This window comes from Thamnophis sirtalis, unplaced genomic scaffold (genome assembly GCF_051295495.1).
Source record: "Thamnophis sirtalis isolate CommonGarterSnake01/CBP01778 unplaced genomic scaffold, rThaSir2_p1.2 scaffold_4, whole genome shotgun sequence".
NCBI lineage: Eukaryota > Metazoa > Chordata > Lepidosauria > Squamata > Natricidae > Thamnophis > Thamnophis sirtalis.
The window spans coordinates 110,046,889-110,064,698 of NW_028261384.1; the positions used below are offsets into that span (position 1 = coordinate 110,046,889).

A 17,810-nucleotide genomic window follows, 5' to 3' on the forward strand; every position below is an offset into this window, starting at 1 on the left:
CCATCTCAGTACTTAAAATAATTTCTACTGTTTCCAGCACATTGGATTGTAATTGATAGAACCATTTTATTCTCTCTCTCTCTCTCTCTCTCTCTCTCTCTCTCTCTCTCTCTCTCTCTCTCTCTCTCTCTCTCTCTCTCTCTCTGTGTGTGTGTGTGTGTGTGTGTGTGTATGTGTTCGTTCCAAGGTTGATGAGTCAGGAGCCAAAAAGATGCAGATTATATATTTCAATATATGACTTTTCCCCACTTACAATTAGGAATATTGTAAGTGAGATGAGTTAATTTTAATCTATTACAGTATATCAGTGAATTTTATGCAAGTTCATTAGAATTTGCTAGCTATTGGACACAAACTGTTGACATTATAATATGAGGAATTTATAAACAGCTAGGGAAAATATTATGTAATTTATATTCTTCACAAATTGATTAATCATTTAACTACTTTCTACAGGATTCAAATAGACGAAATGGCCAACCAGTCTACAGTGAGAGAGTTTGTTCTGATGGGATTTTCTGATGACCCAGATTTGAAAATGTTGCATTCTGTGATGTTTCTTATTGTTTATGTAACAGCTTTAACAGGGAATTGTCTCATTATAGCAGCAATGGCAACTGACCACCACCTTCATACCCCAATGTACTTCTTTTTGGTCAACCTTTCCCTTTTAGATATTTGTTCCATCTCCACAACAGTTCCAAAATCCATAGCTGTTTCATTGACAAACAACAAAGGGATTCCCTTTGCTGGATGTGTCACACAGATCTTTTTAATGGTCATGTTTGTTGGTGGTGAGCTTGCTCTGTTAACCATCATGGCTTATGACCGTTACATAGCCATCTGCCATCCTCTGCAATATAGGCTGATCATGAATTTGAACACCTGCATTCAAATGGTAGCAATCTCCTTCACATGTAATCTGATCAATGGGCTCTTACAAACCAGTATGACTTTTAGATTAAACTTTTGTATGTCAAACATGATTGGCCAGTATTTCTGTGACATTCCTCAATTACAAAAGATTTCTTGCACAGATACAAAAATAAACCAAATCTTGATAGTTGTTCTTGGGTTCTTTTTGGCTTCCTTTATTTTTACATTCATCTTGGCTTCTTATATTTACATATTTTTGTCTGTGATGAAAATTCCATCAGTTCAAAGCAGGTATAAAGTTTTTTCTACATGCATTCCCCACTTAACTGTTTTTTTTCTATTTATCACCACCGCTGTATTTTCCTTTATGAGGCCCAAATCACTCTCTTCTCCTTCTGTGGACTTGCTTTCTGCTGTTTTGTACACAACTTTGCCACCAGTTTTGAATCCTATCATTTATAGCTTTAGGAACAAGGACCTACAAAAGGCTCTCAAGAAAATACTGAATAAAATAATGAATTTATTGCACCATTACAAAAATTAAATTCTTTTAAAAATGCTAATTGTGGTACAACTTTGATGTGATTTAGCATTTGCAGTTTCTTTGTATTCATTTTTTGTATTTATTGATCAGCTTAATGAATGAGACCCTTGATTTACTGAGTACTGTGTGCCTATTTTTACATCCTTGTTTACTTTTATCAATGCCACAGGATGAATTAATAATCCCAATATTTAAAAAAGGATATGGTACAAACCCTCTAACTTTCAACCCATAAATCTCATTGACATGGGGTGTAAGCTATCTACAAGGTATCTTTGAAAGAGACTGGTTAATTGGGTGGATATTAGGCAGTTTGTAGTAGAAGAGGAAGCAGGTTTTTGAAAGTAACATAGTAGTACAGATCAGTGTTTCACTTTGCAACATCTGATTCACAAATCATTTTCAGTGCTATGTGGAGGAATTTGGAGAATTTCTGACAGACAATCAAATCAATTTGTGGAACACATACTTTAGAGTTGCCTGGATAACAGTCTTTATCAAGTTAGCCTTCAAGATGGTGACTACCAGGCAGTGATAACTTTCTCACTGCATGAAGTTATGTTTCCAGAATCTTTTAAGAAAGCTGTTAGGTACAAAAATCCTGACTTGTCCACCAACCTGGACAACTTTGTCCATTTTCCATCTCCTTCTTTAGGAAAGGTAGTAAAAAAGTTTATTGAATGGCAGCTTCAGAGGGTCTTCCATGAAACTGGACCCCTTTTGCAGCCTGGATGTGAGACAGAGACATTAGTCATGTTTGTCAATGATCTGTGGCATGACTAGGATGAGGTAGTACATCCATTCTTGCTCTCCTTGACCTCTCAATGGCTTCAGTATCATCAATCATCGTATCCTTTTGGGTAACTATGGGAACTAGGTCTGGACAGCACAGTTTTGTGCTGATTTGGCCCCTTTCTCAATGGCCAGTCCCAACTGGTATTGATAGGGTTAAAAGTCCAGCCCACAAATGCTCCTTTGTGGCATGTCACAGAGCTAAGTTCACTCCCCATTCCTTTTTAACATCTACATGGATCTGTTAAGTGAAATCATCTGCCATCATGGGTTGATATCATCAGTATGCTGATGATACCTAACTTTATATTTCTATTCCAGGGGTGCTGTTACTGCTGGAGGATGAGATAGCATGCCCCAGACAGGCAGTTCTTTTTCATGGCTCAGCAGTTTTTGCCTCAATCACTCAGGCCCTGGTCAACTTTTCCCTGTACTATGCAAAGCACTCTATATCAAGTTCCCCTTAAAAAGCATTCATAAGCAACTTCTGGCTCAAAATGTGACTGTGTGAAAAATACTATGATAGCCCATATAACATCTTTGTTATGTGAGTAATATTAACTGTCAGTTTGCTTCTGGGTCCAATTCAAGCTATTAGTTATTACATATAGACTTCTTTATTGCATGGTTCATAGCTATCTGAGGATAACTCCTCTTGTGCCAGCAGAAAAAGTAAGTTGCAGACCCCCATTGGTCAAGGAATTTCAGCTGTTGTGGTCTAGGAGATGAATGTTTTCTGCTGTGGTGTCTGTCCTGGGCACTGCACACCAGAATAACTAGACACAAGGACAGTTTTTTCCCCAAATGCCATCAATCAGCTTAACAGCTAATTCCCACAACTCTGTCAATAATTTACTAAGAATATTACTATTTTTCTTCTTTTCCTGCCTAGTAACTATCTCTCCCCACTTATGACTATAATCATGTTGCTTGTATCTTTCAATTTAAATTGTTTTTATTTGTTTCCTAGTACGATTTGATGGCTTATTAGTAACTTTAATTATCACTAAGTGTTGTATCTTTTTATTCTTGATGAATGTATTTTATTCTCCTTATGTACACTGAGAGCACATGCACCGAAGACAAATTCATTGTGTGTCCAATCACACTTGGTCAATAAAGAATTCTATTCTATTCTATCATACCTTGCAAGGTGACTTCTGCCTTCAACCTTATGGCCTTCCTTACTATCTTAAAACTTGCTGATTGACCTGGAACCCAGACAGGGGATGCCATAATGGAGGTGGTTACTGGATTAGAATATCTCACCTGCACTCTATTGCATACTCTCCACTATCTTAGCTCTTTTCTTGTTATTTTTATTCTATTGTCTTATTATTTAAAGCTTTTATATTGTTTTTATCAGATTTGAAGTCACATGTCAGCAAGATGGGCTGCAAATAAAATTATTAAATAAATAAAATAATACATTGGAATAGATTTAGTAACAGTTGTATTACTATGCCATATCAATCTTCTGTCAGATCTTCCTGTGCACCCCTATCTAGCAGGGGAAAGGCCACATCAAATACTACTATAATATGTGAATTTCCATCACAGATTTCAATCATCTCCAACAGATTTGCATTTTATTGAATCAAAATGGCCCCACCTTGATTCTTTGATTTAAGGTGTTGAAGCAGAGAAGCTCAATGTTTTCCAGAATTCTCAGATGGAATGATGCATTAGTTTTGGAAATATTGATAACACTCGGGTGAGACTTGAAGATGAGAAATGCCCAAGTGAGGGTATTTCTTGCTTGCCTATTATTCACATGCAGACATATTTTGCTACCTCAGAATTACAGGGCTCTATGTGTGTCGTGGCCATTTTGTGGGAAATGAGCCTTAAACATTTGAAAATTTTTACTGGTTACCCTATTGTATGTAGAAGGGAAAAAATTGGTATGTGAGCCTGCCAACAAATAGTGCATGCAAGAAAAAAAAATGAGGCCGATGGTGACTAATCTTGGGGTCATACTGGAGGCTCCAAATATCAGATAGAACCTTGTCACACTAAGTTACACCATAACAATGAGAATTATAATTTATTTATAATAATAAATTATTTATTTATTATTATAAATAATATATTTAAATATAAATATTATTAATATTATTAAATATTTATATTTAATAAATATTAAAAGGTTAATATTTTTTGGAAAAAAACACCGAATTCAACTTGATATGAACTTGATTTTTTTTGTGACCATAAAATGCTTACAAATTACTATTTAATGGTTTAGCATTAAATGTAAGAATGTAAATGAATGTCTTAATACTGAGAATTACTATTTAATCCCTTTAATTTGCATAACAGTTTCTTCAAAATGGTGCAGTAACAGTCATTATTGACTTCAGGCATCCATTTGAGCGTACTTTCTATGTTATATTGTTTTGCTTTGGATAGTGTGTGTACCTGTAACTCTGTCTTAGGTGCAGGCAATATAATAGATGTAGCAGACAGTGTTGTAGAAGCATGTTTCCCATGAACACTCCTCATCTTCTTTTCAAAAGCAGTGAAGGTTGTCTTGAACCTTACTGTTGAATAGATCTCGGTGAATTTTAGTTGTGATACTGTAGCATAGATTACACAGCTCTAACTGCAGTGCCCTGAAATATGTATATTCAAGTGTGACTCATAGCCACAATTATTACTAGGATCAAAATGCAGAGTTCTGGGCCTGCATTGTAATAGCATTAGTGAATGGTATAGCCTTAAGGCACAGAATATTCTCTTGTTTTCAATTAAAAGTTCCATATCCAATTGGTCATCTTCAGTTTTTGGAACATATTTGGTTCCATTCAGTTCATATAAGTCTGAAGTTGCTTTCGTATCGTGGAAAAGAGACATTGTTTCGATATTCACATCAGTGGTGGGATTCAAATTACTACTGGTTCTGTGGGCGTGGCTTGGTGGGTGTGGCTTGGTGGGTGTAGCAGAGGAAGTATACTGTAAAAATCTCCATTCGTTCCCAACTGCAGGGAAAGGATACTGAAAAATCCCCATTCCCTCCCAATTAGCTGGGACTCGGGAGGCAGAGAATAGATGGGGGAGGGGCCAGTCAGAGGTGGTATTTACTGGTTCTTTGAACTACTCAAAATTTTCATTACCAATTCTTCAGAACTAGTCAGAATCTGCTGAATACCACCTCTGATTCAAGTGTCCAGAAATGGAGGCAATGCTAGGTGCTGCAGGCCCCATCTTGGCTCCATCACATGGGAGCAGCCAAGCGCGACAATTAGCTGCTGCAAATAGAATCCTATAGTTCTGAGTTTTTGTATGATAGTGTAGATAGAACTTTGTAATTTTTCTATTTGTGGTGAATTTATTTAGAAATTTTATGAAATAACTTGTTAAAAAATTAAAATTAAGTCATGGTATATAGACTCTTAACTCATTTTCAACAAAAATGTCAGATAAAAGCCTGTAATTTTGAGATAGTGATGTACTTCCCCAATTTCCCTAATCTATAAATACATTTCACAACTGATATTTACATACCCCATATGGAAATTTAAAGTTGGTGTACTATAATTGCCCAATTCCAATATATGGTACTGGAGAACTGTGAGGCTCTTTGATGAGTTTTAGTCACCTCTCATAAATGCTTGTGATCATGTACAGAAAACAAAGCTGATTTCCAAGACTCAAGGATGGAAATAATGACTTTGTCTTTGTATATACTATTTTACTTTCTCCCTCAATTGTTCATGTTAAGCAGGCTATTACATATGCAAGTTGTAACAACAATGATTGAATGATAAAAATGTACTTATTTATTAATACATATAAGGTGGAACTTCTGGTCATGACTATAATTTGTTCCATAACTTTGGTTGCAACTTGATTTGTAAACAAACAACAGAAAATTTGGTGCTTACGAAAAACCCTGATTTGGTCTTGGTCAGAAGCATTCAAGATCAGAAGTTTTACTGTGTACACACACACACACACACACAAACACACAAACACTTTCTATATCACTTTATAGGTATTTAAGCGAATTCTAACATGCATTCTTCTGCCAATTTGGATTCCATTTGAAGATTAAAAATTAGAGAAGATTAAAAACATCAGAGAAGGAAGTGTTTAAAAAGATGATTAACTAAATTGCATACTTGTTAGTAAAACTCTTGATAATGTTGTGAAACAAACACCGCCTCCAAGGAGTAATTCCTTGAAGAATCACAGATAACAATTATTATTTTTTAAAAAATGCTATTTGCTTTAATAAGGGTCATAGTTAATCACAGCAATGCACTGACTTCTAAAGAAAATTTAAGTGAGTACAAAACATCATTTCTTTTGAAGAAAAAGTAAGAGTTGCTAGGATGCTGAAGAAATGAATCAGTTCTAAAGGAAGTAGGGCATTGTGATAAGTCTTGTTTTTGAAATTGCTGTTTTTACTTAAAATGACTATATTTTAAAATTAAAAGGTTTTCTAGAGAGAAAAATTGTAATGGTAAAGATAGGAAACTCACTTGCTCTTTTGTAAGTGAAGATTTGTTTCGCATTGTAAAATGATGATGAGTTTTATTTAAATACTACAAAATATAAGGATGATTTTTATCTATTTCATTAAAAGTTTCATTCAAGTAGCTAATTTTTGAAGAGAAAAGATTCCCATCTGATTCCAAGGAAGATTTTGATAAACAAATAAGTAAGTAAGTAAGTAAATTTATCTGAAGAGATTGAACTGCAATCAATGTGATATGAAATCCAGTATACCATTCTTTAAATGTGGTGCTTACTTTTCAGATAGTAAGAAGAAAACGTAAGTGGGTTGTTGTTTTTTTTTTTGTTACATATAAGAATACCAACATTTTGGAAGCTTGATTTTCAAATGCCATACATTCAATTTTATATTATCTGATTAAGTTACCATATCTCATTGCGCAGAATTCCTATTTTGTATGTGAATAATACTGAAAAAAAGTTGTTAGCTTAGAGTATGGCAACTGTTTATATCTGAGCCTTTGAAAGTGTGAGTGGGATATTTGTAATATAGAATCTTGCAAGGGGATGGAAGGATATTGCTAAAAGTGTATTCCTCATCTTTCATGTCCTTGTAACTTTTTTTTGTAGGATTAAACAAGTGGGATGACTAACCACACTTCCGTGAGATATTTTGTTCTCATGGGATTTTCAGATGACTGGAATTTGCAAATTTTACATGCTGTGGTATTTCTCTTTGTTTACTTAATCACTTTAATGGGGAATTGTTTCATTATAATGGCAGTAGCATTTGATCATCATCTCCACAGTCCAATGTATTTCTTTTTGGCAAACCTTTCCTTGGTAGATATTTGTTCTATCTGTACCACAGTTCCCAAATCGATAGTTATATCTCTGACAAACAACAAAGAAATTTCTTTTGGTGGATGTGTCACACAGGTCTTTTTCATGGTTACATTTGTTGGTAGTGAGCTGACTTTGTTAACTACTATGGCTTATGATCGTTACGTGGCCATCTGTAACCCTCTGCAGTATAAGATAATCATGAACTGGAATGCCTGCATTCAAATGGCAGTTGCCAACTGGATTTGCAACCTGATCCATGCAGTGCTGGAAACAGGGATCACCTTTAGATTAAATTTCTGTGACTCTAATATGATTGGCCAATATTTCTGTGACATTCCTCAGTTACAAAAGATTTCTTGCACTGATATAGAAGTCAATCAAATTCTGATACTTGTACTTGGGTTCTTTTTTGACTCTTTTTGTTTTGCACTCATCTTTGCTTCTTATGGTTACATCTTCTCCACCATAATTAAAATGCCATTGGTCCAAAGCCGACATAAAGTTTTTTCAACTTGCACTCCTCACCTGACTGTTTTTTCTGTATTCATAGTCACAGCTGTGTTTTCATACATGAGGCCGAAATCACTTTCGTCTTCTACAGTGGATTTGCTTTCTGCTATTTTTTATACCATTTTGCCACCAATTTTGAATCCCATTATTTATAGCCTCAGAAATAAAGACATCCAAAATGCTGTTTTGAAACTACTGCAAAATGTCATACACTGTATGAATTGTTGGCAAAGTATCAATTTTTTATAAAGATTAAACATACCCTCTGGATTATCTTGCCCTGCAATCCAAGTGGCTCCCTTCCTTATTATCTCCTGGAAGACCTTAATCATCTGACAATTTTTCCAGCTTTGTAGTAGAGTGAATATAGAGCTCTTATTAGAAATATTTTGTATATGACATGGAAGGTTTTTTTGTCTGATAATGTACTTTTGTTTTTCTTCACTGATTTATTGTTCTTTTGTAATGTAAGCCATTCTGAGTCATTTTGGAATTGGGTAGATTTAAATATTTCAAATAAATGTGGTAGGACTTAATGAATCAAGTATTATTTGCATTAATAGATTTCATATCAAGATAAAAAGGATTTAATTATGTAGAACTCTTTTTCCAAGTTAAATATAATTATTGGTCACTATTTTAAATAGTGTCTTTTAAGAAAATTATTCTAGATGAATTACATGACAAAAATTCTCTTTTTTCTGTCAATTTTCTTCTCATTTACTACTTTCTTAGATTTAAATGCTGAAGGCCAGATCAAGTTAATTGTTTTGTTTGCCCATTGATAAATTTTGTTTCTGAATATAATTCTAGGCAATAATATGATTTTGGTACATTTAGTCTGAATAGCTTGCAACTCATAAATATATTTTTAAAGAAAAGTTTTTGACACATTTGAAAGTTCTTTTTTTATTTTAATCAAATTAAACATAACACAATATTTTGGATTTTTTTTCCAATAAAAAAGCACTTGCAACCACATACATTGACCAAATGTTATCTAGTTATTATCATTTGAGGTAATTAACTTTATGGCGAGTAAAGAAAAACTATAACATATAAGCAATTCTTAATATAAAAATAAAGGAAAATAAAATATATCTAGTTTTACATCAATTAATTACATAATTTAATAATTTTTGTTTTCAGTTGTTATATACAAGAAGGCTCAGTATTACTATCAGAGAATTACCTTTTAACTTTATATTCATGAATAGTTTTTGGATGTGATAACACATGCTCTCTTTTTTTCTTTTTTCTGTTTGGTAATATTTTGTGCCAAATTGGAGGGAGGGAAGGAGGGAGGTAGGGACAGAGGGAGAGAGGGAGGGAGAGAGAGAGAAAGAGAGATTTCAGTGTAGTAAAATATTAAAGACAAAGTGGGGATGATATCCTGATTTCCAAGCAGCCCCTTTACTCCTGCTGCTGCTTCTTTAAGAGTCTGACTTTTTCTTACCCTTCTTTGGCTAATCTTTTCTGTATTTGTCTAGTCTCTTCTGATTTTGATCAAAAATAACATGTTCTGAATCTGTGACTTGACATAATATGCAAACTTCAACTGTGAGTCTCAGTGGAACACTCATGCTCTGGCGTTATCATAGCTGTTATGTGTTTGGAAGGTTTTGTATATTACAATCGGGATCCGATTTAAAGAGAATGATTGAGTTGCAAGAATGATTAAACTTTATTTATTTCTGAGAAATCAATGCAATATATTTAACATGTTGAATAGAATTGTAACATTCAAAATGAAGGAACCTTTTTAGACATGTAGCAATATCCCATAACAGAAGACTGATTGGTTGAGTAGACAATGGATCCAATGGCTCAGTGATTAAAGTCTCTGAATTGTCAAAATAATAATAATAAAAAAAGAATCAAAAAAAAGTTTCTGAGTTGTCAGTTTACAATCTACCTCAAGATCCAAGTACTGTGTGATCGGATGAATTCCTATTACTAGTCCCAGTTCCTGCCAACCTAGTAGTTTGAAAGAATGCAAATACAAGGAGATAAATAGGCACCTCTTCAGTGGAAACATGGCCATTGAAGTGTCTTCAGACTGCACTGATTCCCTCGGCTAAGAAACAGAGATGAAAACCACCCCTAGAGTCAAACATGACTGGTCAGGTTAAACCTTTACTTTTATCTTTAAAAAATGGTCATTGTTCAGAGGAAAATGATTACTTATAGAAGTAGTACACTTGTATAAGTTCTGAGTTCTGAGTCCAAAATGGGGACCAGGCAGATAAGTTGCAGAGATTTGATGAAAGGCAATTGATGACACAACAGTATGATATTTCAGGGAACTTTCTGCTGATATCGTGGCAAGATTGGACATAAGGAGTGGGACTCCATTGAATTCTCCCCATTAGTGGGCTCCGAAAGGAGCTAAAGCCACTGTAGTGGTGGCAAAGAAAAGAGGGGTGCCCTGCAGGTCACAGAGAGTCACAATCTCAAGAAATAGTGTTGATGTTCAAAAGCATTAAGGACACTATGATAATGAATTTTAGGGAGATAAATGCAAAGCATAGATGGGAAAATAGAAAATATTTTACAATAAATAAAGACCAAAATGTCTAGGAAAAGAAGGAGACAACAGAAAGAATGGAGAAATAGACAGAACAGTCAGCAAACAAAGCAAAAAGACAAGAAGGAGAAGACAATAAGGATTATAATGACTGATGAAACAAATCAAGGGTAAAGTATTTTAAGAGATTTAAAAATGGAATGGGAAGATATTTTTGAAAATGAGCCAGGGGTTTGGGCAGATATTTTGGAAGGTTGGCAGCATAAGATGATAGAGATGGGCGAAATAGTCAGACTAAACAGTAAAAATGTAGATGTAGATAAAAACAAAGACCCATGAGAGTAGTATGGGAGACATGCCAAAAAACAAATAAGAATTGAAGTACTAAAACAGGTGAGAGATGATGGATAGGAAGAAAATCATGGATCTATAGATGTTGGCCAAAAGAACAAAGAGCAGTGCTAAAATAATTGTAGTGGATCCCTTGGAAGTTTGTAACTTGGGTATGGGAAATTTTCCACTGGCAGGAATTCCTGCCTTCATCACAGTTTTCAGCTTGTCAGTGTCTGCTCCTTGTGGATATCTAGTTGCTCTAATTTTTGCAGCTCAATCACATTTTTTTTCTATCAACCACAGTGACAGTGTGAGAGATTCCCTGGATGTTTTAGTAAATTCTGCCCTGAGCAGACCTAGGTATGATGACTTTACTTTTTATTGATAAAATGCTCTGAGGTTGTTTAGGCTAGAGAGCAGAAAGAATGAAACTCTGGGTAAATGTAATATAGTAAACCACAAACTGGTGCTCAAAAAAACCAGCCATTTATATTACTTTATGGTTTAATGTGTTCACCTAAGAAATTAAGTGTGATTCCACAATGCAATTCTCAAGACCAGAGTGAACAACAATGATTCTTTGTGGAATTATTATGGTCCCCAAGGAATGACACTGAAATATTATAGAAAACAACAGTGACAAAATAGTTCTTCTGTGCACCAGTAAGATTATAGCCAAGATGAATGTCACACTCATTTTCAAAGGGAATCAAGGTAAGCACAATCTTTTTAGTTTTTCTAAATCCTTGACTAGTGTTTCTAAACATTCATAACATTTTGGTTCAATTAGTTCAGTTTAATGTAATTATTAAGATTCTATATAATGAGAAACAGTTCTAAATTTAAATATTAATAAAATATGAGACATTTATTCTCTTACTGGAATAGGGAAAACCTACACTGTTATCATTATTAGATTATATTATTTTATATTTAACTGTTATGATAGGAATGTGAACAACATCTGTCCCTGGAGACATTTGCAAGACCTGTCTGAATGGTAGATTAAGGATCATATATATTATTATTTTAAATAGTAGTAATAGTATTTAATGTATTTCATACTTCTTATATTATTTCAAAATTTTCAAAACCATATCAATTAATACATACATACATACATACATACATACATACATACATACATACATACATACATACATACCAGGAAAAAAGAGGTAATAGAGAAACTAACTTTGGAAGCAAAAATAATTCATCTAATGTTCAGAGAAAGTCCACATAAAAAGACAGACTTCAACAGGAGTCCTTATGATTTAACAGTACGTCACTTACATGTATCAGAGGACAGCAAGATTTCAGTTGGAGCAATTGCATGTAACTTATACTGTACTCACAATAGATTATCTTTAAATGCTTTCAGCAATAAATTTAATCTTTTGGATATCCTGATCTCAAGTTGTTTGGATCCATATCTAATTGTAACTATTGTTATAAAAAGTGTAAGGAGCGTTAAGCATATTCTACTTCTCAATGCTGGAATCATAATACAATGATAATTTCTAATGTTCATTTACACAGCATTAAAATCAGGAATCACCAAACTCTTCTGTTCACCAGGCCTTTCCGGCAGTTTCATACTGTTCATCAAATGCCTTAATTTTATCATAGAAAAACAATTTAATACATACTACTTTCATTAATAGTCTCCAATGATACCTGGGGACCGCTATTGGCCACTTTGGAGAAGCCTGCTTTAAACACTGTCACAAAACAAACAGGTCAGTTCTGGCAATATAAAATATGAAGGAGATGGTCAGAATAGGAAGACTAATAGAATGGAAATGATGATTTTGAAATATTCCTTCCTACTCCAAAAAAAGTCAGTTATATGCATTTTAGAAAACAGAGGGGTCATTCGATTACTTAAAATAATAACTTGTTTTTCTTTCTAACAGGGTAGATTATAATTTGTGTAGCAATAGCACTTAGATTTATATACCACTTCATAGTGCTTTTACAGCCCTCTCTAAGTGGTTTACAGATTGCCCACAGAAATCTGGGTTCTCATTTTACCTACCTCGGAAGGATGGAAGGCTGAATAAACCTTGAGCCAGTGAGATTTGAACTGCTGAACTGCAGCTAAAAGTCAGCTGAAGTAACCTGCAGTATTGAACTCTAACACTGCACTACCTTGGCTCTGTATAATTATTGTTAGACTCATGGGCCCATCAGATATAATTATTTTCATGGGTAGTTATAAGATTGTATGAACCTGGATCCAGACTGATCCATATTACATATTTCATTTTTTTTCTATTAACAAGGAAAAGTGTCAATAGGAGGAATATTATTTTAAACAATCTTTGACAGTAAATCATGAATTCTAGGAAAATTGATTACAATTTGCTAGCTATGGGACCTACCCTGTTGATATTCCAATCTCATAACATAGTTAGGTGAGCAATTAGAAAATTGGATGGAAAGTGTTATGAAATTTATATTCTTCACAAATTGATTAATTATTTAACTACTTTCCACAGGATTCAAACAAACGAAATGAACAACTACTCTACAGTGACAGAGTTTGTTCTGATGGGATTTTCTGATGACCCAGATTTGCAAATGTTGCATTCTGTGATGTTTCTTACTGTTTACATAACAGCCTTAATGGGAAATTGTCTCATTATATCAGCAGTGGCTATTGACCACCACCTTCATAGTCCAATGTACTTCTTTTTGGTCAATCTTTCCCTTTTAGATATTTGTTCCATCTCCACAACAGTTCCAAAATCCATAGCTGTTTCATTGACAAACAACAAAGGGATTCCCTTTGCTGGATGTGTCACACAGATCTTTTTAATGGTCATGTTTGTTGGTGGTGAGCTTGCTCTGTTAACTATCATGGCTTATGACCGTTATGTAGCCATCTGCCATCCTCTGCAATATAAGCTAATAATGAACTGGAATGCCTGCGTTCAAATGGTAGCAATCTCCTTCACATGCAATCTGATCCATGCAGTAATAGAAACCAGTATGACCTTTCGATTAAATTTTTGTTTGTCAAACACAATTGGCCAATATTTCTGTGATATTCCTCAGTTACAAAAGATTTCTTGCACATGTACAAAAATCAATCAAATGTTGATCTTTGTTCTTGGGTTCATTTTGGACTCATTTATTTTTGCATTCATATTTGCTTCCTATGCCTATATCTTCTTTGCAGTGATGAAAATGCCAACAGTTAAAAGCAGGCATAAAGTGTTTTCGACCTGCACTCCCCACCTAACTGTTTTTTCTTTATTTATCATCACAGCTGTATTTTCCCATATGAGACCCAAATCACTTTCTACTCCTTCTGTAGACTTGATTTCTGCTGTTTTATACACTGCTTTGCCACCTGTTTTGAATCCTATTATTTATAGCTTTAGAAACAAGGACCTACAAAAAGCTCTCATGAAAATAGTGAAAAAAATAAGAATTACATAACATTTTTGGAGTCACTGATCTCTTTCAAAAAATAACTGGTACAACTATGATTCAACAATTGCAATTATAATTTATTTGTATTTAATGTATCTGAATGAAATAACTTGATATTAATTTGAAGGTAGCTTCTTATATTTAGAGATTTAACTGGGTTTTTTTTTTTCTTATTTATGGCTACTGCTTACACTCTCTACTCCTTCTGTGGACATGTTTTCTGCTGTTTTGTACACAACTCTGCCAATAATTTTGAATCCTATTATTTATAGCTTATAGAACAAGGACCTACAAATGGCCCTAATAAAAATGCTGAAAAGAAAAAGCATTTCATAGCAGAACTGCAAACAATAATCTCCTTATAAAATTATAAGCAGAATACATTTACAACTGTGACGTGATGTAACATTTGCAGTTAGGTTTATTTATGTTCATGACTAATGTATTTCATTGAGAGTGACTTCTTTTATTGAGAGATTTAATAGTTTCTTAAGTGTTTCAATTATTTAAGTACTAAACATAAAGCCCATCCTTCTACCAGGAACTGATAGGTACCATGCATGGTATTTCTGCCACCTGTTTTTCTCATAATAACAATGGTTTCAAGTAGATTTGGTAAGAGAGAATGATTGATCTGAAATCACCCAATGAGCTTCTACAAATGAGAATCAATCTGAATTTGGTTCTCCCTTCTTATCTAAGATCTTACCTATTCACCATAGTTAAGTTAATGCCTTAGGATTAACTAATTTTAACAGAAAAGAAGAAGTTAGGAGAAAGGGGGAAAAGAAGAAAAAGTGGAATTCGTGATAGCCCAAGATAAAATTGATAAAAGAAGAAGAAGGAGAAAAAGAGTTGTATTAGTAGATCAAAGGGAATAGTTGTATGATTAATATTGTTATGCAACTAATTAAGAAATAAAGAAAGTATAGTATATTGTTAATTGTAGAAAAAATTGAAATAAATGCTCCCTATATGAAAATGTAACTAGAGGATATTTATTATTTATAGTAAAATAGACTAATAGAGAAATATGAAATTATAATTTGGTGTAATTTTTGAAGGGGCAATTAAAGATATTGTTTATATTTTAAGAAAAATGAGTTTAAAATGGAAAATAATGAAAGAAAGTAACTTGGTTGGAAGTGAAAACCAAGCTATGATGTATAATGGATTATGTTATTGAGGAAAGATCCAGTCAACACTTTGTTTCTATAATATCTGTAAAGTTATATTAAAAAATAAAAAAAATGGAAAATAATTTGATGAACGCATTTGATAAATAAATAAAAGTTTCTCCCGGCCACAGGTGGCACACATAGACATTTGTTAAAGCACGTTAGTTTCCCCTGTTAGTTTTAAAACTGCTAAACTATTATGAAACTCTTTTTAGATTTGTGTTAATGTAATTGTAATGTACAAAGTGACAAAAGAGTGAGGTTTCTTCCAGTTGTCTATATTTTCTTTTAATTTTTCCGTTACTTCACCAACAATTTCATGAAATATTATTGAAATTGATTAGTCTAATTTATTACTCTTTGTTCTCTTTTCATAAAATATTAGGGTTGGAAGGGTTCTCAGGGGTCTTCTAGTTCAACTGCCTGCTCAGTGCACAAATCATCTTTCTTTTCTTTCAAAAATAATTATTTTTGAATAATACTTATTTTTAATAATAATTATTTTTAATAATAATTATCTTTGAATAATAATTATTTTAAACAATAAATATATTCCACTTTAAAAATTTAAGATAGTAAAAGGTTTTTTTAAAAAAATCTACTTATAAGGTAATATGTTTCCTTCATCTCAAGTTTTCATTTATACATTTTAGTGGAAGAGGCAATTCTGAAAATATATAGAAGCCAAACTTTTGAGAGCTTATAGGCTAAATTCATACTTGGAAGCATACTGCTGGTCTAGAGAATTATTGAGTGTAGTTGCCATTATCTTCCAACAGATGAGTGGTTACATTTTGTATAAGTTAAAGTTGCTGAATAGTGTTCCAAAACATGGATAAAGGCATAAAAACTGTTCTCTATCTCTCAAACTCAAAGTATGATCACAAAAGTTTCACCAGCCAAAGTGAGGGAAGGCCCCCTAGCTGTTGCCACCACTTGAAAATCCAAAATTGTTGAGAGTTCACAACAGCCTCCATTTTATGGTCCTGTATTTTATGGGAATGTCATTCCATTCTCAATTGAAAATGTTTTCTGAATGAGTAGAAATTTCTGCTTGTTTTGATTCCACGTTAGCATTTTGTCCTCTTCATCTCAAAACACTATTTCAGATGTAACCCATGAAGAGTCAAGACATGAATAAATTGGAGTGCTTTTATTAAAAGTTGCACCAGTATGACAAATAAGTCTGCGGTTAATTCTTCATGTTCATCTTTATCTAAAGAGTAGGCCACCTTAAATACTACTACATTGATACTTTCAATTGTATCCCATTGACTTGTCTGTATATCAATATGTTCATTTGAATGAAGTGAAATGGTTCTACTTTGATGCTTTGATTTACATTGCTGAAGCAGAGTAGCTCAATTTTTCCCAGAATTTTGAGATGGAGTGATGCATTCTTCTAAAGCCACTGGTAACCTTTCAATGGGATGTGATGATGAATAGGACCCTTTCTGTGCCACTTATTGACATACAGACAAACAATACTTCCGCAACCTTCATCATTTACAAATACATTGCACAACCGATATTTATGCACCCACATAAACTTTCTTGTTTGTTTGTTTCACACTTTTATTACTTTTGCAAATAACATCTTCCTCCTCCTATTTTCCCTACAACAAAAACCCTGTGAGGTGAGTTGGGCTGAGAGTAACTGCCCAAGGTCATCCAGCTGGCTTTCAAGGCTAAAGCTGGACTAGCCTGATGCCTTAAAGACAAAACTGGGTTTCATATCATAATTGCCCTGTTCCAATTCATAATATTGCCATATAATGCCATAGATGGAGTCACTGAGGCAGTTGGCATGAGCTTAAATGGACTCTGGAGGATGCTAGAGGACAGTAAGGCCGGGAAGAACATTATCCATGGAGTCGTGATAGGTCGGACATAACTTTACAACTAACAACAGCAATACATAGTATATGAGAACTGCACGGCTCTTTGGTGGGTTTTATTCATAAATGTTTGTGATCATGTAAATAAAACCAAATTGACTTCCAAGTATTCAGAATAAAAATATTTACTCTGTCTTTGTATATAAAATTTTTTGTATTTGTATAAAATGTCTCTATATAAAATATAATATTGTGTCTTTGTATATATTGTGTCTTTGTATATTAGCACAACAAAGAATGTTCTTTCTGTGCCAACTCAGAAAGTTCAAACTGCCCAAAAGAGCTGCTGATTCTGTTCTACAGAGGAATTATTGAGTTTGTCATCTGCACTTGTATAACTGTATGGTTTGGCTCTGCAATGAAACAAGACAGACACAGAGTTCAACAGATAATTAGAACTGCAG

The 17,810-nt window shown here is 33.7% G+C and overlaps 3 protein-coding genes across 3 annotated transcripts; all 3 read left to right on the forward strand.

The window, feature by feature from the left end:
- The first annotated feature begins 472 nt into the window (after positions 1 to 472).
- LOC148046136 (olfactory receptor 14A16-like) lies at positions 473 to 1,420 on the forward strand. The gene has a single exon (XM_087714539.1). The coding sequence runs from the start codon at positions 473 to 475 to the stop codon at positions 1,418 to 1,420; it is 948 nt and encodes a 315-aa protein (XP_087570665.1).
- A 5,898-nt stretch (positions 1,421 to 7,318) lies between these two features.
- Positions 7,319 to 8,278, forward strand: LOC106545704 (olfactory receptor 14C36-like). Its single transcript, XM_014062346.2, has one exon. The coding sequence runs from the start codon at positions 7,319 to 7,321 to the stop codon at positions 8,276 to 8,278; it is 960 nt and encodes a 319-aa protein (XP_013917821.2).
- A 5,128-nt stretch (positions 8,279 to 13,406) lies between these two features.
- Positions 13,407 to 14,336, forward strand: LOC106545703 (olfactory receptor 14A16-like). Its single transcript, XM_014062345.2, has one exon. It carries the CDS (start codon positions 13,407 to 13,409, stop codon positions 14,334 to 14,336), a length of 930 nt encoding a protein of 309 aa, XP_013917820.2.
- Positions 14,337 to 17,810: the final 3,474 nt, after the last annotated feature.